Below are 24,285 nucleotides of genomic sequence, written 5' to 3'. Positions count from 1 at the left end.
CGAGGTGGAACTGTTCCTGAAAGTAACATGGGAGTACAAAACGGCGAAGCGAAACGGACTGGGAGTCGTCTCAAAGCAAATACAGAGACATGCACAGTGCATGTGTTATTTATACAGCACACCATATTTGAATAAAATCACCAAAACAAAAGCAGCATCGTGTTTCTGCTTTGCATGACTGATAACAGCCAATCAGGAAGCCAAACGTGAGCGTCTGTGTCATCAAGTCCTCCATGTTGAGAATATTTCTTAAGGGGCTTTGTTGATGTAACAGGGAAAGGTAAGACAGGTCTAGCTTAGAGTAATTTAGCTGACCCCATAAGTGTTTTCTGACATTCTAGCTTTAGGTATTTCTCACATGTACTTATTTTAAGTTGTATAAGGGTTCGGAAGACAACGGGTTAGGGTTAGGGTTAGGGTCTATTGTTGACAGGGAGACAACAGACTGATTAGTTAGAGACATCAGGTTGGCAGATATCAGTGTTCTCTGGGAATCTAACAAGGTTGAGTCCTTCAAGAATGTTTACAAGAACTCACTCGCTCCGCAGATTAGAGTACAATTCATGGATAGTGAGTGATTCGAATATGACAAAGCACTGGAGTCTAAATGTCAGATAGATAGTTGTTCTAGAAACATAAAAAGGGACCACAAGATGTTCTCCTTCAGATTTGGTGTTGGCATTTGACGTGTTCACATGTTGTATGCTGGCACTGTGTCTCCTCGGCCGGGCTCAATAAATAATGCTATGTTAAGTCTTCATCAGTCTCTGAAACTTCTTCACACCTGAACCTGGCTCACAATATTTCTCAACAATCCCTTTCACCTGTTTGCACTAAAACGATACACCGGCGTTTAAAACCAAAACTGGGTCAGCAGCGTTTTCAAACTTCTCTGTTTAGGTCTTGTGATTCTCTGTTTTAGTCTGGACGGGAAGCGGAAATGTAGCAGAAGGTCTGATTTTTAAAACAAACGTAGTAGTGTAGATGGAGCCTCAGACTGGGTTTACTGTGTGTTTCTAGTGGATGTGGAGTCATTTTTAACATGACTTGCTCTAGTCGTTGATTGTATCCCGTCTGGAGCATGTATGTGGGTCATTCCTTTATTTCTTAGCCACAATAGCCATTGTGACTAGTGGTTTTCCAAAGTTACTAGCCACACAGCATTTTCACTAGCCACATTTTTGTTGTTGGAAAAGTATGTTTGATATGATTAAAGTTGACTATGGTGTAATTTGACTGCTTTCATCAGATGCTTTGCTCGCTTCATTAGATACCTTGGTGCAGTTTAGTGACTTGTCCGACTCCTTATGTGTACTTTGTTTTATCGTCATCTGTTTGGACTAAACACAGGGATGACCAGCCTCACATGTGACTGAATAGAAATGAGGATAAATTATGTAAAACGTGTTTCTTGCTGACAGGCTCTCCAACTCTCTCTGACTTTAATTGTCTCCATAATAAAGGTTGATGGGAGAAATAAAAGAAAGAAAGATCTTTCTAATAAATAAATAAACTTGTGTGTGCATTAACAAGACAGTGAATCATAAAAAGACTCAAATATAAGACTTTGCAGCGATACACTTTTTAGTTTAGTTTAATGTTATCTGTCCTGATGTATCAGATCAGTCCGATCAGCTGCAGCGTCCAATCAATATAATAGCTACCCATTAAGGGGGCGTGTCGGTCATTAAAAGACTTCCGCAAAGGATGGACTGGTGTATCTTCGCTCATAGCTCCTCCATAGCATAAATAAAAGCTTTGGGACGGCCTGCAAGATGGCAGAGCGGAACAACTTCCAAATAAGAGACTTGAGAAGAACCCACTGACCCCCAATACAGTGAAACTGCATATTTTGGAGTGGCCTTTTATTGTGGCCAGCCTAAGGCCTTTTATTGTGGCCAGCCTAAGGCACACCTGTGCAATCCCCATGCTGTCTGATCAGCATCTTGAGATGCCACACCTGTGAGGTGGATGGATTATCTCGGCAAAGGAGAAGTGCTCACTAACACAGATTTTGACAGATTTGTGAAAAAATATTTGAGAGAAATAGGCCTTTTGTGAACATAGAGAAAGTCTTAGATCTTTGAGTTCAGCTCTTGATGAATGGGGGCAAAAACAAAAGTGTTATAATTTTGTTTAGAGTATGTTGGAAATGACTAGTAGGTACAAGAAGTTTTGAATCCATGCAGCAGATGCTTCAGCCGGCAGCTGAACCGGCTGCAGTGGCTGCAACGTATTCCTTCGCGGCAATTGCACCTATAAAACAATTGTGAATCTCAGGCTGCAGTTGTCCATGTTGTTTTTAAAAGGTTTGGTCAGATATAATCTGTGTTGCGAGCTTGTATAATCCATTTAATGTGTGATATTTGATAAACCCTGACTTGACTTGAAATCTCACGTGTTTCAGAGGAACTGGAGTCAGATTTGTACAGAGTATGAATTGTGTTTTGGGAATGAACAGTGTACCTGGAAGGCCTCCTTGGCGATGGCATCGTCCTCGTCCCCACGGGCCCACGGCTGTCTGTGATTGGATTTCAAACTGTCTCCGAACACGTCGATGTAGAAGAAGACGTACTGCTCGTGAGGAAGATCTGTCTTTCGAAACTGAACCATCAACTTCCTGAAGACGTCGGGTGAGCAACAGACAAACATCACTGTCAAAAAGATAGAAAAGTGCTTTCAGTCTGGGTTCAAGCAGCTCCTGGAACACATTACTGGTTAGAGATGACATGAATGAAGACATATTAATCTTAATACAATCACTTATATTTTGATGGGACGGACAGACAGCGTCAGGTGAGCTGTAACTTATCCAACACATGGAGCAGCATAAAACATCAGGTGACTACAGAGGGTGAAACTAAAATTCAAAAGGGCAGAGTTCACTGAAGTGAAAGGTAAAAGTCTGAGTCAGTAATAGGGGTGCAACAAATAATCGACAGTCAACAAAAATCTATTTGATGGTAACAAATGTAATCATCAGCATTGAATAGTTCATGACGTAATCGGGCCACGGCAACACAGTCAGCTTACTGGAGTGAACAGTAAAGCAACTTTACTGATGATAATAACATGTTCAAGGATTGGATTCCAAGGATTGGGGGCACTCAGCAAATAATTAATATACACATGTTCCTTGGCAGATGTCCCCTAACTTTACAATCATAAATGATGCATCGCTCATGGCGACGTTTACAGCTGGAGAACGCGTTGCTGCCGAATGCACAAGGTTAGAGAACACCAGACAATTTCACACATTATAAAATACAGTTATCCTGTCTGTGTGTGAAGTGGTGGCCCAGACTGTTAAAAAATCTGGGCTTCGGTAAGTTGTTGAGTTAGAGGACACTTTACAAACTCTGTGAAACGTTGTCAACTACACAAATTGATATTTTTTGTCCCCTCTTGTAAATTCAGCAAATGGAATAAATCAAGTTATTCCTTCCTTTGTATAAAAATATAGTGTTATTTAGTCCCGGTGTGTTGCAGTCCCGGCAGTAAGCTACTATGTCTTAACAGCAGATCAACTACACAGATGAGTGCAGCGCACATCGTCACACACAGTTATTTTTACTGTATAGATCTAGTTTGGTTCATGACAGGACTTGATTACAGTGGAACTTTCTGTTCCTGCAGCAGAAAGGTTCATTATAAGATGAATTTTTGAATGCAGAATTAATTTTATCGTCTTAATTGTTAATTAGGGTAGGGCAAAAACAACCTCAAGCTCAATTTAAAAGCTAAAGCCAACTAAATGTAGGTAAATGAAAGGCAATGTGTATTTTGCGATTCATAATCCAAATAGTTGATTCAATAATCAACAGACTAATCAGCTATCAAAATAGTCGTTAGTTTGCAGCCCTAGTCAAAAACAACCTTTAAGAGAGAAAGAGAGATCTTTGCTATAAGAAACATGTCAGAGAGCTTCAGATTCTTCTGCTGCACAGCTGAGGTTGGAGGCTGAACTTCACAGAACTCAGTGGACAAACTCTAAGCTTTAATTTGAGGGTGTATACGTCACCTTCAGATGAACCACGTGAGAATCTTTTTATAGATATTCCCCAACTTTAGGGGACCAAAAGTAGTTAACGAGAAGTTAATCGTGGAGATTGTGAAGCAGGACACAGTATCTCTAAAACCTTCAGGTTAGACAAACTTATTGGGGAAAAAGTGAACTTATTACTCACATGGTTTAAAACATCCATCAGTGTTCAGACCCACCACCTGCTTCACCTTTAACTGATTACTGTTTGGCTTTATGTTTAATGTTATTGTCCTGCTGCACCATGAAGCAGCATCCCCGCTGGATCTGAACATGCCAAATGTACAAAATATCTAACTTTAATATCGACCAATAAAAACCGGATTGAAAGAAACTGCGAGTGAGAAACTTCCACAGGTGCAGCCAGACATGCCCGCGACCACCACCATGTTTGAGATTCACGTTCAGGTTGTATGACACGGATTACAATCTGTGTTTGTCCTTCATCACACAGGTTTATAATCTAGTGTAAAAACCTTTTGAATGTAAAACAATTTAAAAAAATTAATAAGCTACTGCCCCAAACTTATCAGAGCACCAACATATGTGCACAATATAATTAAAAACAGCTTTACATGTTTCCTTATCATATATTTATCAAAAATAGGCGCCAATAATTAATTAATATTTAACAGTTTGATCTTTGTTTCTTCTGTCAACAACAGTTAATTTTTTTTACATCTTTTCCTGATGGTCATTTTCCTCGCACACTCACACTCACTACACTCCGCCGGTCATATTCCTCTTCTTCACATTATTTCCTCCGCCGTTACAACATTTCTCTTCTTCCATTATTCTCGTCTTCTGTTCCTCTTCTCTTCTCTACCAGGTGGTTGATATTACTGAGCTCAGTGGTGAATTCTTGCTTCTTCACAAGCCAAACAGATTGTTCTTCACCTCACGACATATTGTCTGTCTTCTGACTTTTCCGCTTCATGAAGAGCCACTTTGCAGACATCAATACTTTTTTCTATGGCTGCCATTTTGAGAGGCAGGACACACCTGCACAAGAAACACTGGTGCAGCATATCCTCCAGTTATGTTTGGTCTCCTAAAACTGCCACATTTAGCATCTAAAGGGGCTGCAGGGCTGATGCAGATATACACGCTGTAAGGTCCCATTACTTCCTTTAAAAACAAATGTTTGGGGCAGGGTATCGGACTGTCTGCAGTATGAACCAATGAGCTTTCAGTTATGAGGTCAGAGTCAGTTTGATTTGACAGGGCAGGCAGAAAGGTGGGATTATTTTTTGAAAAACTTGGTGAAATTGAAGCTTTATGAAACCTTAAAGGCTCTCAACAACCTGGAGCTTCTAATCAAACAGCCAGCTCCCCATCTGATCTGCTGGTAAAATAAATTGCAAAACAAGAAAAAACCTGCACTTAAATATTGTACATTAGACACACGACACACCTGAGGGTTTGTGTTAGTGTTTTTTTTAAGTTTGAGGATAATAAATTTTTATCATAATATTTTTAAGAAATGATTCTTAATCTTAATTTTATGTTATGTGTTTGTCTACAGTATTTCTGTCCATGAGTATTAGGGCTGGCCCGAATGCCATTTTTTGAGCTTCGGAGCTTCGATTGTAATTAACAGCAAATATTCGAAGCTTCGGCGGCAGCAGGGACGTGTAATTAGTGGATGTGTAATTAGTGTGTACATGACAGTTCTGGATGACCTTTGTGCTACTGAATATACTTATTACAATCTACATCGGAATTTTAGCATTTCCGGGACGTTAACTTCCATCAGATTAATTAAAAATCAAGAAAAAATCTAGTTATGGAGCTGATTGATATTATGATACTCAGTGAAACCTCTGTCGGGTTTTGAAGAGCTCTTATACAGTATGTAAATGCTCTGTATTTGTATAGCGCCTTAGTAGTCTTTTCGACCACTCAAAGCGCCTTTACACGACATCTGCATTCACCATTCACTCACTGAGCCTAAGTGCTCAAACAGAAACTAACATTCATACACATTCATACACATTCATACACATTCATACGCCAGAGGCAATTCGGGGTTCAGTATCTTACCCAAGGACACTTCGACACGCTCTACCTCCTGAGCCACAGCCGCCCCACTATATTACAGTATATTTTAGTTTTAATAATCCAAAATGTAATCAATAAAACTGAAAGGAGTGGGTCGCTATGAAATAAGTTTTATATAAAAAGATGTTTCCCATTTGAGTGAAAAATAAATATATCAGTTTCACAATAGTTTTCCTCTGAGTTCAGTCCTTTCTCAAACCCCTTTGAAAAGCAGAAGGATTGGCACCACACTCTTACAGCAGGAGTCATTTACAAGCTGCCAGACTCCTGACTCAAAACCCTGACCCAGAACAGCGGGTTATCAAAATGTCATTTCTAAAAAAATCAAGACTTAAAAATAAAAAAAAATGATCCAGTTAGGTAGCGAATGTTTCTGTTGCTGCTTTAATTTCCTCTGCTGTGAAATGAGCCCTCAGTGTGTTTTGGTAAATGGATGATCCAAAGTACGGCGAGACAAGAGAAAACTGTAATCAATAAGGTGGCGTTGAGACTGTGGTGCAGCAGCCGAGGCCACCCGGAGTGACTCAGACAGCTGGAGGCGAGATTATAGCTGCCACCTCCGCCGCTGACTCATCTGTCAGAGGGGACATCAATGGGATTCATCACAGACGAGTGTGTGTTGCTCTGTAAGGCCTCTCTGAGAGCATCAGCTGTTCGGTTCTGTTGTTACACTCAGAAAAATCCATTAAGCCTCTGAGAGAAGAAGCCTCCAGTAGCTGATGTTTTCTATCAGGACTTAGACAACATCAATACAATGTTGATGGAATTTATTGGGAAAAAGACACCATGAGGCTCTCAGGTTACACACTTTTGTGCTTTGACTCTCACTCAAACATGTTTTCACATTCACAGAACCCCTCTGTAAAACACTATTTGCTGTTTTTATTCTTGTGGTAATGCAGCTTTAAGTGGAGATTTATTTCTGTGCTGCCTTATAATGATAACACAGTTGTGACAAAATAATTAAGGGGTGGACAAACTGGTGGCCTGTGGTTTTTAAAAACATTTTATCACAATAATATAGAAAGAGAATAAACAGTGCAACTCCTCCTATTTCGTTAATAAGTCAACGTGAAAAGGACCAGAACTAAAAGACAACAGTAAAATCATTCTCTTCTTTTGGTCCGAAGGAAGAGAGACCTTTGATTATGAACAATATTGGTTTAGAGATGCTTTAGTTCTTGTCCAACATTTGTCTTCTGCTGATGACTCTGTCTATCAAAGTGTTGCATAGTAACTAGGAGGTGTGATGAGATCTCGTGCCACAATTAAAACATGATGAGATTTCTCATCAGGTTAAAAGCTGTCTGAAGAGACTCATGCAAGTAACACTTTTTACACGCTCTCACGCCACACATCAATCACAGTCACACAGTAAACAAATGTATTACTGATAACCAACTCCAACCAGCACCGGCAGTGAACCTGCTCTTGCGATATGAGTCGCAGCCAGCCGAGATGTATTTATTTATTTTAAAAGGGACAGTGCACATCAAGGAACACATCTGCTGACATCAATGTAAATATGCCACATTTAGCCAGAAAGCTATTTTTCATCTGTAGTCCCTGCAACGTAGCTTTGCAATAAACATGTAAAAACTGAAGCGCAGCCTGCTCTGTCTGGGACTGAGAGTTGCACTTTATCAGAGCTGCTGAAGTTAACGTATATGTGGATTTGTGGTGAGATTTCTGCCTGATCACAGGTGTTTTAGTTAGTTTTGGTTTCCAAACTGTCTGAAGGGGAAACTACCAGCGGAGCAGTAACGTAATGCACAGCAGAGTATAAGGCAGGTAGAAAAAAAATATGAACAATTCTCATTAAGTGATGACGTTCGTAATCTCTAGTCTCGTGATATTATGACTTTTCTCTAAAATGGCTAAAGTGAAAGGAGTCTCTGTCCTAGAGGGGCGTCTCTGGGAACTCGTCTGTGAGAAAAATATCTATTGAATCATTTGTAGACATCATTGGTTTCCCTTCAGTAGAAAAGGTGAACGTCAGCTCAGTTTTGTACCTGAGAGTCAGAGGACACGGATATGTGGGAGAGATTCTGACATGAGCCGAAAACCTTCTGAAACGCAGGAGCTATTAAAATCCAGGAGTTTCTAACTGAATTAATTTATCATTGAGTTGAAAATGTGCCACAATCACATTTAAAGAGGTTACTTCCCCAAACAAAGACATAAAAGAGGAGAGAGGACTAAGGGGGCTTTCACACCTACCTGGGCCGGACTTTTTGCCTTTTAGTTTGATCCGAACCAAAATTACAGGTGTGAAACCTCCCCTGGACCACAGTCTGGACCAAACAGATGAAATTTGGTCCGAAGAAGAGAGGTAGTCTTGGTCCTCATCAAACTGAACCATAGTTCGGTTCATTTCTAGTGTGAAAGCATTTTTTTGGGCGGTCGGGATTTTCAGACCATTTATAAGAAGTTCGCTGAAACAACAAATGCAAAAAAGAATTGCATTGAAATGGGGACAGGATTATAAATCTCCCCTAACAACTCATCTTTTGAAACAGACATATGGAAGCAGACTGCCTCTTTGGTCTCTCCCCAAACGGAGTTGCAGAAGGACTGCTGCTGTCTTCTCCACCTTTTCTGCTGGCGGCGGTGATGGTGCTGCAGGTAGTAATGCCATAATAACAACAATATGGTGGAAACAAAATGCATATTCCTCATTCATTCATTCTTGTCAAAGCTCCTCGCCGAACTGTTTACAAACCAATCAATGTCAAGTAAAGGGAGACGCAGCCCACAGAGATGATGACTACAGGACGCAGGTCTGTCAGAACTAATTGAATGTATTTAAAATGATCAACACATGAACTTTGGTTTTGATCTTGGTGCAGACTTTCAGGTGTGAAAGGGCCCTAAATCCTGCCTGCATGTGTGCTGACGCAGCAGGGATGATATTACAGGAGAAAAGCTGATCTACAGGAGAAACAGATCTGAAAGCAGCACAGAATGACTGAGAGCTGCACTGACTCAGATTCTGGTAGAGGTTTAGATTTTGAATTGTCACCTACCGCCTGAAATTTGTGTTACCTTTACATAAATAAAAACATATCCACCATAAATTGGTGCGCAAAAAGTCACCAGAAAGCAAAAGAAATCCACAGTTTAATCCTCCAAATGTTCATATAATTCAGCATTGAAGATTACCTTAAAAATAGGGTTAAAATCTCGTCTTGATCTCGGGAGCTAAGTGTTTCGTCACACCCCTAATAGTAACAGAGATTGATTTAGTATTAGTGCCAGAACATAACAGACACTCTGCTCTCTGTTTCTGGGATGCTGAGAGTCCAGAGTTTCTTGGCTTCCTCCCACATCTGATCCTCTGAGTCTCAGGAAGTCTCCAGAGGCGTGATGACATTTCTTCCGGCCTGCCGTTCCTGTCCCACCGCCTCTATTGTTTCAGGCTTTAATAACCTCTGAGCAGGAAGCGAACGGTGAAACCACAGAAACCACGCAGGGCTAAAAGCTTTCTTCTGATTGATACTGAGCTCAAAGAATCCCTCGCTGCCGCCACTGAGGGAAGTTTATAGTCTGCTGAAACTGAATCGCAGCACTTTAAACGCTCCTCTGAGTGTGTTTTTTACAGATCTAAAATTAGTCAGCACTTTCTGACCTTTAAGAAACTCAGACACACACACCAGAGTTCATGAGGTTATAAAAGCCCAGTTAAGAGAAAAACTAGCGCTCTCTCTGAGTGCTGACTCAACTGACCAGAATGAATTATAATGAATGAACATTTTTTTGTACAAATGTTACGTCACACAGACAAAGAAGCCCTAAAAATACAAATTGAACAAAAGCTGCACAGGCAGTTTACGTCACCCACACCCACATGGAAATGTTAAAGTGGGTGACCATTTCAGTAAAGGGTTGGACACAATGTCAAAGCAGTGAGTTTTCCAGTGAGCGGATTCCACTATTTATCGTCTTAGTGTTGTGACACAGGCCTCTGTAGGTTTTGATCTATCCGACCTACTTTGACGCCTCTCTCCTAAAGATTTTTAAGTTTTAGTGAGCAGCACTGAATATAAATAGAAACTTTCTTTACGGGAAGAACTTCACAGAGCATCTATGAATATTGAAGAAGTCAAGACACATCTGTCAGATATTCAGAAAATCTGTTTAGATGTTTAATAAAGCTTTGACTTTTTTTTAAGGCGTGTCCAGGTATCAGGGTCTTTACTTCCATAATACTCCACTGATTTGACATCATACTTGCACACATGAAGAAGGAGCACACACGCATAGTATAAACATGTACAGTCCCCTCCAAAAGTATTGGAACAGTAAGGCAAATTCCTTTGTTTTTGTTGTTCACTGAAGACATTTGGGTTTAAGATAGAAATGAGAGCTGAAATTCTGAACTCTTGTCTCATACTAATCTTTTGATCTTAAACCCAAATGTCTTCAGTGAACAACAAAAACAAAGGAATTTGCCTTACTGTTCCAATACTTTTGGAGGGGAATGTATATAATACATTGTTTGTATTACTTGAAAGTTTTCCCTGTGTTTTGTTCTTTTTCCTTGAGATTCAAGCAAGCAGACTCACAGCACTATTTGTTACCATTATATCGCAAATCACAATATTATCCACAATAATCGCCATTTTTTTTTCTTCAAATCGTGTAGCCCTAAAAAGTAGTTTGTTATCCTTTCTTATCTGGCAGTGAGGAAGTTGTTGCAGCTGATAAACTGATCAATATTATCTGACAGGATGAGCCATTAGACTGCTGCTGTGTCAGGTTGACTCAGCAGCAAAGGTCGGTGTGCAGACTCGACCCTGACACCAGGAAGTTCACACTGAGACTGAAAGTCCTGCAGGAGAAGCCTCAAACGCAGCAGACCCCCCAACCTCTGACCTCTGACCCCTGCTCACTTCCCGACTCAGGCAGATGTGCTGTGATGAAATGAGACCAGCACTTTCCACTCACAGCATGACAGCTCTGAAGATGAAAGGGGTTTGTTTTGCTCTCAACAAGCACCCGAGTTGCACAGGACGGGCCGCCAGAACCACCAGAACCACCAGAACCACCTGTAGCCTGAACATCACACTCTGACGATGACGATGGGTCACATGGTCACATTAGGGGGAAGTTAAACTTGAGCCCGGCCGATAAATGGGTGTGACAATATTATCAGGCGATAACAGCTGATTGCAGATAAATGGTATCAGTGGTAACAGCTGCACTTTTGTTTAAAGTGCTATTTATAACAATAAAAAAGTTAGACATGTTATCTTGGTGACATCTCACACCTAAACATTACAAACGTTAGGGATAATCTTTGTTCATGTTATGTGTTCCTGAAAAGGAGTAAAAAAAGAATAATTTTTTAATCTTCAAATATCAAAAAAAAACTCACAATCATAAAGATTAATGTAACTTTGCATCCACTGTCTCTGACAGCAGTTTCCCTTATTAATCCTGACATCTGACGGAGTCTTTAAATACCGTGTCGTCTAAAAATCTGAGAATTATGCCGTCATGCCGCTGCCATCCTTCAGACGAGGAGTGAAGGAGAAAAAAAGAAAAGGTCATGCAAGAAAGAGGATGTGAGGAAAAGTAATTATCTTCTAAACCTCCTTTTTGTACATTGTTCCTTTTCACTCCTATAGCTGTCTGCAGGTCTTAATGCTGAGCTGAAGCTTGTTTGGTTTCCTCACAGCCTGTCACGATCCTGGTCTGATTCTGCTTTTGTACTCTGAATTATGTTAGGCCCACTGTGTATTAGTTGTACTGACTCTTGTCTTGTGTTTTGTAACCGTTCTGTGTTCAGTCTGTCAGTCACCTTGCCTGCCTGTGTCTGTCTTCTGCCTTCATTTGTATCACCTCGTTACCACCTCGTTAGCCAGTGTATTAATGTTTGTCATTACAGTTCGCTGCTGGAGCCTATTGGTTTTGTTCTGATTCTTCTTTCTTTCTTTTTTTTCTCCAATAAAAGTGTTTGGGCAGCAAAAACTGCTGGATGAAAACTCACCAAAATTGGCACGTAGGTTGCAAATTCCACCCACTACTCAGGCAAAAAAAATGGCATTTCTCATTACTAACTTCAAAAAATCTAAGAAAATCCCCAGTGCGTCCTAGAGAGCTGAAATCTTCTCACCACATCCACTGATATGTGACAAACATTTGCCTATGGTCAATTCAGAAGTCAGTCACTGTATTTTTCAGAATATGCTAATTCAATTAACATCTATATCTCCACAAGTCTTTCTTCAAAAGCTACCAAAATCAACACAGACATTCTCTAGATGATATCAAGTGTTGCAAAGGGTTTTTAGATCAGTCAAACGGTGAGTCTGCAGTGATATTCAGTATCTTGCCACAACTTGTACAGTATGCACAACACTTTCTTTTTTGCTCAGTGTTGGTGCAACCAAAATAATTGATAACACACCCAAAACCAGCAGAATGATGCCTGATTTTTTTTCAGAATTTTCTCACCAACATCTTGACTGTTCAGTTCTGTTCTTGCTGGTCCGTTGTTCGTCAGTCCGCTGCGTGTCTGATTTCCTGCCTGTTTGAACTGCCATTTGGATTTATTCTTATTATTCTGCCAGACCTCTTGGATTATTCTGTTTATGGAAATTTTGTGGCCTTGTGGATAACTTTAGTTCCGTGGATTTTACTTTGTTGTGTTTGGACCCTGCTGTACATTTTTTGTTCACTTCTTTGTTAATAAATACTGAGAGACGGTACATGTTCTGCCTTCGTGTCCTTCATTTTGGTCCTTAACCTGAACCTGCCTGAGCACATTGCATTATTCTTGCCACAGCCACAATTAGCACAAATGATAATAACTTTATGACCTTTTTCAACACAAACAAGCAAACAGGACAGGAGTGTCAGTAAAAATACCAGAACACCAACATAACAGAAACCGATCACAACTGCAGACATAGAAGCCATCCAGTTTTTCCCGATGATGATAGTAATACATTAAGGTTGGGTATCAAGAACAGGTAACAAGTCGGAGCCGTTACCAAATTTCCAAGATTCGTGGATTCATCAAGACCAGAGTGTTTGGATTCTGCTCCTCTGTTCCAAACTTTCTGCATATTTCAGCTCCTGACTGAACTGCAGTGAGCATTTTACACTCCATCAAAGTGTCTCTTATCTGCCAGGAGCTGCTACGCCGACCTAACGTCACCTCATTTGTTATGTGAACAAAGCATGAAGAAGAGAGTCCTTCTGTTTCCAGTCCTGCACCATGGCGGGCCGCAGCAAACGCTCCGTAACCACAATAAAAAACAGAGCAAAATAAGTTTTACTTTCTGTTTTCATCAGACGTCTGTTGTTTTCTCGTCTTAACTCAGGGTTAAGCCTTATTTGTGTTTGGGAGGATTAACAGAAAGCCTGACCCGTTCGTGCATGTGGACCTGCAAACAAACTAATGAGAGAGCCTGTGTTGTAACTTTGTCTTCCCGTGTTCCCGCCTAATTATGTTCGACAGTTACGCTAAAGGCAACAAAACATTCCCGGAACAACACTGATTGCTGGGAGCCACAGCAGAGTGGTGAGTTTGACATGACTGTTGTCGTACTGATGGGATTAGTGCTGCTCTGGAAATGAACATTATGCTTAATTTATCAAGAGAAAGGGCAAACATGGTGCTGATTTTGTATCAGGGACAGAACAGGGACGCTTCTCACTAAAATATGAGCAAATATATTTCAAAAAAAAGAATATCTGGGGTACAATTCTGCTTCTTTAATAAACCAGCTCAAAATAAAGACTCTCTGCAGCTCACTTGTTTTTAGGGAATTTACAGTAGTCACCCTAAAATAATACACAAATAAATAAATCAGTATAAAATGCTACAATTACTTAATAATCTCCGACTCCAGAATCATGATTTAACTCCTAAAAAGAAAAAGAGAGAGAGATTGATTTATGTTTTTACAAACAAAGTTTTATGCATGGGAATCATTTTAAATATGCTTTAACCACAGAAATATCTTACACAGAGTGGTTTTGAGGTTTGAAGTCTCCAGACTGCTCCCACTGAATGAGGAAGCACTCACTGCTTCGTCTCGCCAAAGTAAAGGTCATGAGAAACATCACTGCCTCTAACCTTTTACAGTCTCCTACTTGTGTGTTGTTATACATGACTAGCCAAGATGCTGTGATCTTTCCTACGTCCCTCCGCTGCTTTAATGTTGATTTCATTCACTACTCAGTTCGCTATTTGCATTGATTCAAAGGGGGCAAAAATCTAAATCTCAGGATTATTAAAGTCTTCAATGAAATGTCAGATGTCTCAAAATGGTGTTTGTCAGCAGGATCGCACACAAACACTCACCAGCTCCCTCTCAAGTGACAGCCACCACAGTAAGAAAGTAAAACCTTATTTATATACCACCTTTTTAACCAGGTTACAAAGTGCTGTACATAAACGTAAAAACGCAAAGCACATAAAAGAGAAAACATTTAAAACTTCATACACATTAACCCACATTCAGCCACAGAATGTGTACCAGACACCGGAGCAGAACTGTTGGAGTTATAGAAAAAGCTAACCGAAAGAAGTGGATTTTAAATGTTGTCTGAAACAGTCAACAGACTCAGCTCATCTAATGGGAGGGGGGAGATGGTTCCAGAGTCTGAGCGAAAACGAATACGTCCACACCAGCATTTTAGCTGCATATCTAAAACGACTGAAAACGCAGACCTAGTGGCCGTTCACGTACACTGGGCATGGGCATTTTGCCCCTCTTCACAAAAGCCTATTTCACACTACATGATTTTTAGCCCGATTTGCCGGTCGGTGAGCTCGGCGACTGGCAGGGGTACATCAGCGGTCGATTGGCGGTCACCAGTCGTTATGTGTGAACTAGAAGAGTCGGCCGACTTGACATCCACATCCAGCCAATGAGAGCAGGCAGCTGGCAGAGCAGGCAGCTACTTTTTCACTGCAAAACACTTTTTACTCACCTGCAGCTCTCTGTAGTTCAGATAATCCCTGCTACCTGTGACCTAATCCATCCTTCACCCAGATTCTGTCTTTATAATTTCTAAAACACAGATGGCAACATAAATCCAGGCAGGGTTCAATAATCCAACAATGTAGCAACTCCACAGAGAACAACCTGAGACACTCGACATATCGATGAGGACACGACAAGGATTGGACAGCACTGAGCACATTAAATAAGGAGCCAACAGGTGAAACAGGAAACAAAGCTCGACACAAACACCAACAATTACACAATAAAAAGGACGAATGTAACATTATAATACAAAGAACACAGACACAAATGAACCACGGAGAAAGACAAGAACGAGAACACAGAGGCAGGGAGTGAAAAACACACAAGATACGAAATGTCAAAATTTGAAAGAAACAGGAAAATAATAACACTAAAACCTAAAACCATGACAGCAAAGAACCAGTTGCAACACTCATTTCCTTCTGAAAGCTGATAAGTCTGCAGTAGAGCTGCAACGAATAGTCGATCAAAAGAAAATTAATCAACAACTATTTTGATAATTGACTTCCGTCATTCTTTTTTAGCAAAAATGTGAAACATTGCTGGTTTAATCTTCCTAAATGTGAGGAATTGCTGCTATTCTTTGTCATTTATGATAGTAAATGAAGTCTTTGGGTTTTGGACTGTTGGTTGGACAGAAGCAGAAATCTGAAGACGTCACTTTTTTAACAATGTCTTGACATTTTCTGAACTAAACAATTAGTCGATTAATCGTTAAAATAGTCTGCAGATTAGTTGATAATTAAAATAATCGTTAGTTGCAGCCCTAGTCTGCAGGTATGACGTGTACAGCTATTTTGTAACACACTATTTGTGGTTGCAAGTTGAAAGATGAGATGTTTTGTGCTCAGACAAAAACGTACAATTTAAAGTACAATTTACTAACCAATCAGTTAGGTTCACTTACAAAAGAAAAGACGGGAAAAGATACTCTAACATGTCCAGGTGCAGAAATAACCTCGCCTAGATATTGATGGTCTAAGGAAAGAGGATGGTTCAGCCTCTTGTGATGTGACTGGGCTACATAAATAAAAAGTACTTGACTTTTGACACCCCAACTGACTCGCTGGCTCATTCAAGGATAACAACGCCCAATTAAAGTGAAGAGCATGACTTTACCTCTGTAGGAGGCACGCGCCTGAATGGTTTGGACCGGCATCAAGTCATTGTGTTCGCGGGGATTTCTAAAGAGCGGACACAGTCGATAATGGGCTGTTTACAAAACAGGAAGTAGAGATGACGCTCCCCTACTGATACAGCTGGATAAAAGCCATTAGTGGTCAGGCTGGAAAACCAGACAGATCAGACATAAATATACAGATTAAAAAAGAGGGCAGTGAACATGCAGCTGCCTTTATACTACACATGTGAGTCTGTATATTTAGAAATTAGATTATTTGTCCTTTACTTATAGAAGACAAGTACAAGTACCTTGAATATGTACTTAAATTTGTACTTTGTTAAATTCCACCACTGCCAAAGGGCCACCTCACAGAACTGCTTCATAAAAAGCTTCCAGCCATTGATTAACAGAGACAGAAAGGATCACGTCCACATTTCATCACTTATTGATTGACGGAGGGAACTGGGAACTAGGGCTGCACCTAACAATTATTTTTAAAATCAACTAATATATTGATTATTCTAAAGACCTATAACTCGATTAATATATTAAATAATTTATCATTAACATAAATAAATAAATAAACATCCTGAAAAAGGGACACATTAGAAAAATTATAATAGTGGTGCATTTTAAAATTAGTGTAATTTCCCCATCACTGCTGTGTTAAGATATTAACACTATTTGCACAGATGCCTGATCAGAAAAAACTGGACTTTAAATTCAAAATTATTGCTCTGACTCAGATTAAATCAATCACTTTATGTCAAACTTTCCCTGAACTGGAGAATCTGTATTTATTATTTATGTATTTGACTTAAACAGTTATGTGGTGAGGGTTGCGAATAGCAACAAATTGCAAAAAAACCAGGGCAGTAAAATGTTAAAGTAACCATGAAATCAAAATCAGTGTTTATTTGTTGTTATTGCATATTGCATATGCCTTGCACTATATATCACCAATACACCAGCATCTGGCCCAGCAATGATAAAAAATGTTGCTTTGTAGGTATTCTTGATGGTATTTTAGAGTTTGACAGTTCTTGGAAAACGATTTTAAAATGCTAATGACTCATCCTGAACAATCCTTTTTATATTTTCTGATTCTCCCTTTTATGTTGTGCTGCCTCAACTATCTGTGATTTATGAAGTTTGCTGATGAACAGATGAACTTTACTTGTTGCTAAAGTAACAGCTAACTGCACAGTCTGAAGAGGACCGAACACAGCCTCAAAGACCAAATGGGAATACAGGGGATTTAACGTTATAGAGCTTCAGGATGGACAGATAGCTTTAGTTTTTGCAGAACTGTTAAATGCTGCTATCTGTCTGCATCTGTAGCTAGTTAGCTCGGTTAATATTAGCCGGGCTGCTAGCGGTCCTATTAGCTGACTCCAGTCCCGGGGTTCAAAGACCCAAACCTGGCAAGAAAACCACCTCGGTACTGTATTCCCTCTCGTCAAACTGGCCTGGTCGGTCTCGGATGATGTGTTTGCTCCCAGCTGCCGCGTTCACTCGGCGGGAGCTGGAACTAGTCCGCACAGAGTCTGTATAATGGAGTGGAGGCGCAACGCACATTCAGCACTATTGGCTACTGCAAACGTCAATCAATATTTGCCACAAGTTCCTCCCTAGCTTTGTGTTTTAACAGGAAACACGTAAATATCCGGGAGCAAATAGCACTCCGGTTTCCGTTTCATGGAAACTTTAAGTTTAGCTGTCTGATCGGAGCTTTTATGATGTAAGCTACGTTACCGTTTTATTGCAAATTACGCTGATTGTCTCACGATCGTAGGCAGCACACTTATTTCAACGCAAACCCAAAACACACCTTGAAGAATAATGTTAATGAAATTACAATCCAACTAAATATTTGCTGCGTGGGGAAACACGTCACTTCTCACAGTGATTATGGCCAGCTTCCAACGTTAGCTAAAGCTATCAAACAGTTTTCATTTGCATCGCTAAAGGTAGACTAACTTAATTACCTGTTCAACAGAACACAGACAAAGTCAGTGCCACTTTGAAAACATCCATCCCAGCTCCTTCCATCTGGGAAAATCCACAACGATTATATCCTTTATTTCTGTCGTCATCTGTCTGTATCTGTCCCGACTCCTGGCTAACTTTCCTTCTTTGATGACGAAGATTCACACGCTGTTGGCTCGTGCTAAATAATAGGTGTAGTCATCCATTTTTCCAAATGTCACTTCTGTTCTTACTATAGTTTTACTATACCAGAAGACTACTCCTACCCTTTTCTTCTTCTTTGTACGCATTCAATGTAATGAATCAATTACAAGCATAAGAACAACAACTTAAGTGACGAAACGCGCTCTGTAGCGCTGTTTGTCCGTTTTCGGCTACTGTAGAAACATGACGACGCAACATGGTGACGTCCATGTAAGGGAATTTACGCATTCTAAGGTAATAAAAACATAATGGTTTATTATGTAAGGGTTTATACACCACTGAAAACACAGTTATGGATCTTATATTGCATTTCTGTCGATAAATCCTATATTACAGACTGGACCTTTTACATTTTGACTTATTTAATCTGAGGTGTGATATGCAGTAAATTGATCACTGGCAAATGTTTTTTGGCATCAGCCTGTAACAACAGTCTGTGAGATCTGTTTTAAGACATTTTCTCACTCTTACATGGCCGTTAAAGTAAACAGAAAATTAACATGGGAACGATGAAGAAACATTTAGAAAATATATTTAGTAACTAGTAGTTGGAAATAACTAGCCACATATGACATGTCTAGAGGAAAATGGACTTTGAAGCTTTTCTTGCTGGATTTAGCCACTTTAAATCTTTTAGTTGACTCTCTACAGTTTGTAAGGAAGTCTTAATCTTCTCAGACCAGAGGAAACAAAACCTTAACAAGGAGTGTTTGTCTTTACGCGTCTTTAATATGGGCCTCTATGCATTTCCTGACACAACTAATTGGGTGTGATTGCTGCCGTCAGTGAAATCTGCAATGCTAATGTCCCTGTGGTATCCTGAGCACACCAACTTCTCTCTCAGCTCTTTAATTGGATACTGTAAGAGACATGAGAAGGCTTCTTCATTAAGTCCCAAACCTTTCAATTTGTCTTTCTTTTTTGTTGTGTTTGGATCTTCTTCTTGTTCTTGTTCTTCTTCCTTCACTCAGCTTAATCAGAAGAGAGAGAAGTCGACAGTGAAGAGACGGCTCACTGAGCTGGAACGCAACACCGCCTCCATCGTCACCACAACAGATTTGGGTTTTGTCTTTGTTTAGACTGAGAGCTGAAATGTTTCGTCAATTCATTTATTAGCCGACCCATGTCAGTTTTGATTACCAGTATGTCAGTTGTTTTTAGTTTTCACCTGCAGCCTCTTCATTATCACATATTTCTCCAGACAAACAGAAGTACTTGCATGTTGTACTTAAGTACTGTATCCAGAGGTGGAAAGAGAACTAAAATACTGTATTTAAGTCAAAGTACTGTTACATTGATGAATTTTTACTTTAGTACAAGTAAAGTTACTGGTATAAAAATCTACTCGAGCAAAAGTAAAAAGTAGCTCATTTAAAATTCACTCAGAGTAAATGTTACTTAGTAACCTCCTAAAATAACTTCATTCATACTGATTTAATATCTTATTTATAGGCCTACTTATACTTATTAATTAAATCACAGCCTTTTGCGATTTGATAAGGGGACAAATCCAGATTTTACAATTTTTATTAACATAGGCCTAAGCATAATTAAGTAGTTACCAGCAGGTTGCTAGTGCCAATCAACTTTAGCGATGTCATGCACCGATGTCTTTTAGGCTAATTTGAGTACAATTTACATTTTAGATGTAAGCCTCTTACCAAACTATGAAAACTTCTTTTACCAACTACAAGTGGTACAAACAGGGCGGAGCTCGGCTCCTCTTAACTTTGAAAACGGAACTCCCGCGGACGGCCTCAAACTGGCCGTGGGAAGTCGGCTGTTGGCATGATGGCTAGAGCATTCATTCTTTTCTGCAGTGGAAAGCTGATGTTTTTGTCTTTCGCACCATCACCTTGTAAATGTAAATGCTCCATATGTGTATAGCGCCTTTCTAGTCCTGGGGCGGTGGTGGGGGAAGGGGATTACAGTAGTAATCTTTACTCATTACCATTGACGGGAACATTGCCCAGCACCATTGCTCTAAAAGTTGTTCCGTGTATCATCAGCTTTAGTGCTCAAACAGAAACTAACATTCACACACAGGTGGAACAGCCACCAGGGGCAATTCGGTATCTTCAGTATCTTGTAAGTGTCCAAGGAAACTCTGACATGCAGCCATTGTCCTCTCTCGATGACGTCATCACGTTATGTTGCTTGCGGTGGAAAACGCTTGGTGGCGCTAGAGGTTTTCCCTTTTAAAATAGATCTAAAATAAAAACCGTAATAGCTATAGCATTCTTTTTGCAGCAGCAGCAACAAAAAGCTAAGTCTTCTGTCATTCGAGTCATCGCGTTGTACGATTGTGGTGACATCATTACGTTTCGTTACGTACGGTGAAAAATCACGTGACAACACATGATGAGTGGCGCTAAAGGAGCAGCTAAGCATGTCACAGCAGGAATGAGAGAGATTGAGAGAAACACTAAGATTCAGCAGTTTAGCATAGTTAGCATAGTTTAGTATATAGTTTAGTTCATAGAAGGCCTAGGTCTAACTAGCAGTAGTAGTTGCCATGATGACTACATCAAGTGAACATACAGCACTTTGATAAAAAAATTGTTTTGTTTTTTTAATTTACCACACAATTTCAATACTTTAATCAATTATTATGATTAATGACTTACGTAACCTTTTAGCTGAGGTTGTACAGGTTTTATGGATATGAAACATTTGAAGATACTCCAAGAAATGACATCCCGATTGCAGAGTTCAAAGGGTTAAAGGGGCATTATGTAATTTTCAGCCACCACTAGCGGTGCAGTTCTAAGACTGCACCCAGGTGTGTGCTCGCTTCAACTCATGAGCGACACAACCACTTTCATACAGAAATACCACAATAAACACTGAAACACCAGCAGCAAGTAAATTTACCGTTAACTAGTGTTAGTGGATGGCTCTTCCTCTGTGTTGTATATTATGTGGGTCATGTTAGTTATAGCGACTGAGAGGTGGAGAAGCTGTGTACCTGAGTATTGGTAAAAGGCATTAAATCTAAACTAAACATTACGAAGCAAACAGTGGCGGGTCCGAGCTACTGTAGCGTTAGCTGGCTGCTCCTGGCTGCATCACTACAGGCTAATGTTAGCAAACAAATCGCTCCACATTTGCTTTTTCACATCCTTTCTTGCAGGCTAAATCAACAGTGGTACACAGAATAGTAACATGGGTGGCGTTAGTTGGTGAAGTAATATGGAAAGCGATATAACTTTGCACCGGATAACGTTAGCAACTGCTTGGCATTAGTCGGTGAGCTAACGTGACTTTCTCTGTGTTTCTCCAGCTTTACTAATGCTCACTTTGTTCTTACTCGACATCATCTGAAGCTGTTTGGTCTGATGGGCTTCAGCACATTAACCTTAATTGTTGTTTTATAGCCTGTGTTTTGCTGTGAGCCGGTTGTTTTATGGTGTTAGTGGACTGCATGTCGTTAGCTGCTGTGTTGTCGCTGTAATCTGAGAGAGGCTCGGGAGCGTGCACAGGACTGAATCTAACCCGGAGACCTCATTTCAAGTGAGTTTTGAGCCCATTAATAAGACAATGACTATTTGATTTATTAAAATCAAAAACTTACATATAGCCCCTTCAATAAGACATGACAGGCTATTTTTGCCATTCGTTTCTAAATCTTTCGTATCATCATGGCTCATGCGTAAAATGAGGAGTGTCGGGCTTCATCCAGCCAGAGGGAATGATCACCGACTGGCCACAGCGTGTCGGCCCAGTCCGCGACCTCCTCTCCGTGGCCCTGTCTACTTGCTATTCCGCAGCAAGAGTCATAGTCAGTCATGTCTTTGAGGCATGCGCAAGCATGATTTGTTTTTACTCAGCAACAGCTGTGATTTAAAATGTAGAACAATATTTCAAAGAAAACATACTTAACTAAAAGTAAAATTACAGATTATAAAATGACTTAAAAAACAAGTACACAAACAAACTACTCAATTACAGTAACGTGAGTAATTGTAATTCGTTACTTTCCACCTCTGACTAGATCAAATAAATGTAGTTGAGTGCAATATTTGCCTCTTCGAACCAGTAGTATAAAGTAGTAAAAAAAGGAAATAGTCAAGTACCTCAGAATTGTCCAGTACTTTAGCACATGTACATGTTACTTTCCACCACTGCTCTGAACAGAGCAGGAGGAAATCTTCTGCATGTTATTTTTAGGGCAAAGTCTGTCATAATAGAACTAAAATACAGAAATTGTTAATTAAAAGTTATTTTGCATGAAAATATGAAAAAGAAGAATGTTGTGTCTTGTGGAAATATTGGCTGGATACAAGTACTTTACTGTAGTTTACATGTGAAATGTTTGCAGTGATTACACTCAACAGAATTTACTTTATTCAAATTAAACAGGTAAAAGAATAAAGAAATAAACTGTTGTGTTCTCCACTGATTCTCCCCCTTTTCACAGCTCAAGCAACAGAGCTAGCAGAGCGATTGAAGAGTCATGTGACCCTCACCTTGCAGGTCGTATCGGTCCCTCAACAGTCCGCCCTCTGGCACAGGAGAGTGACGTCTCCATTCTTAATTGCATCTACAAAGCTCTGATCCCTCTGGCAAGTTTTAAATGGAAATTCTACCTTCATTATCTGTTTGGTAGAAACAAGTGATTTTGGTCCAGCAGCTCTTGGCAGGAGGGTCAGAGAGTTCATTTCGAGCTCTGGCAGCAGGCAGATGAACATGCGGCTGATTTTATAAGCAGCTCGACAGGATGTATCTGAGTGTGAATCTCTGATCTGTAAACTGCTGCACACTTCAAAACCCAGGTGATACTGGTGTTTCAGAGCTAAAGTAACGTATCAAAGGATTAAACCTTTGAATACTTTAGTCTTTTTCAAAAGTGTACATTTCTGTGGGGGAGGACAGCGGCTCTTTAACAAAAATAAATTCCATTAGGATGAAACTGGTAATGAGAACTGCTGTAAATTGTGATATTATAACTTAAATCACTTTTAGTTTCTTTAGACCTGATATTTTATGATACATAATGTCATGTTTGCATCTTTACTAAAAAGACCGCGGTTCTATCCAACTCAGTCTCATCAACCTGCACACAAATAACACTACTTTCACACATTCAAATTGCATGCAGGTGATATGCCAATCCATCTCGTTAACTCCGGTTTGCTAAACTACATGGCTGCGTTTAGCAAACCGGGAGTAAAACAAGTGATTATTTGCTCAAATTAAAGGCAGTCGGACTCAGCGGTGATCCTGACTGCTTACCAAAGAACCAGTGGTCCAGCTCTTTCCCGTTTTAGATGTATTGTTTGTGTTTCAGCTGATTCAAGCTAACGCTGCTGCTCGTCTTTCTGCCACTCAGTGAGCGTAACTGTGTTCTGTGACATCATGCGCATACAAATTCAAATTCAAATTAGCTTTATTGGCATGAATGTATAGCAACAATATTGCCAAAGCTATATATAGAGTACAACCCTCTATAGCAGGGGTATTCAATTAGATTTCAAAGAGGTCTAGTTAGAGAAAATTTCCTGAAGCAAACGTCCGAAACATCAAAACGACGAACTTGCGTTATCATTCAGTACTATAACCTATAGTTGTATCAACACATGTTTTTAGTCAACAACGGACTGTCAAATCAAATAATATTTCAGTCAGTTTTCACATCAAACTGGAGGGATAATAAATAATAACTATTCAAATAATAAATTCTAAATTTAAGTCAACTAAATTAAAGTGCCTAATTTTTAGAAAAAATGTAATAAAAAGTGTAGCTTGAAGTGATGAAGTGTAGTCTTAACCAATTTTATAATAAACACACAATACATCATAACAAATGAACAGCTGTAATGCCTCCTCTTCTCTTTCATTTCCTCTTACAGAGCTACCAC

At 39.8% G+C, this 24,285-nt stretch overlaps 1 protein-coding gene across 5 annotated transcripts in view; it reads right to left on the bottom strand.

Moving 5' to 3' along the window:
* The window catches only part of LOC123968247 (atrial natriuretic peptide receptor 1-like), a 169,179-nt gene that overhangs the window by 96,904 nt on the left and 47,990 nt on the right, over nucleotides 1-24,285 (bottom strand). For all 5 annotated transcript variants that reach the window (XM_046044866.1, XM_046044864.1, XM_046044862.1 and 2 more), the window contains one exon: nucleotides 2,467-2,654. In XM_046044866.1, coding sequence (XP_045900822.1) covers nucleotides 2,467-2,654 — 188 coding nt within the window. The remainder of the gene's footprint in view (nucleotides 1-2,466; nucleotides 2,655-24,285) is intronic.

Source organism: Micropterus dolomieu, linkage group LG03, assembly GCF_021292245.1.
Source record: "Micropterus dolomieu isolate WLL.071019.BEF.003 ecotype Adirondacks linkage group LG03, ASM2129224v1, whole genome shotgun sequence".
Lineage (NCBI taxonomy): Eukaryota > Metazoa > Chordata > Actinopteri > Centrarchiformes > Centrarchidae > Micropterus > Micropterus dolomieu.
The sequence above is the reverse complement of the archived record's forward strand: the minus strand, read 5'-3'. Positions and strand labels throughout refer to the sequence as shown.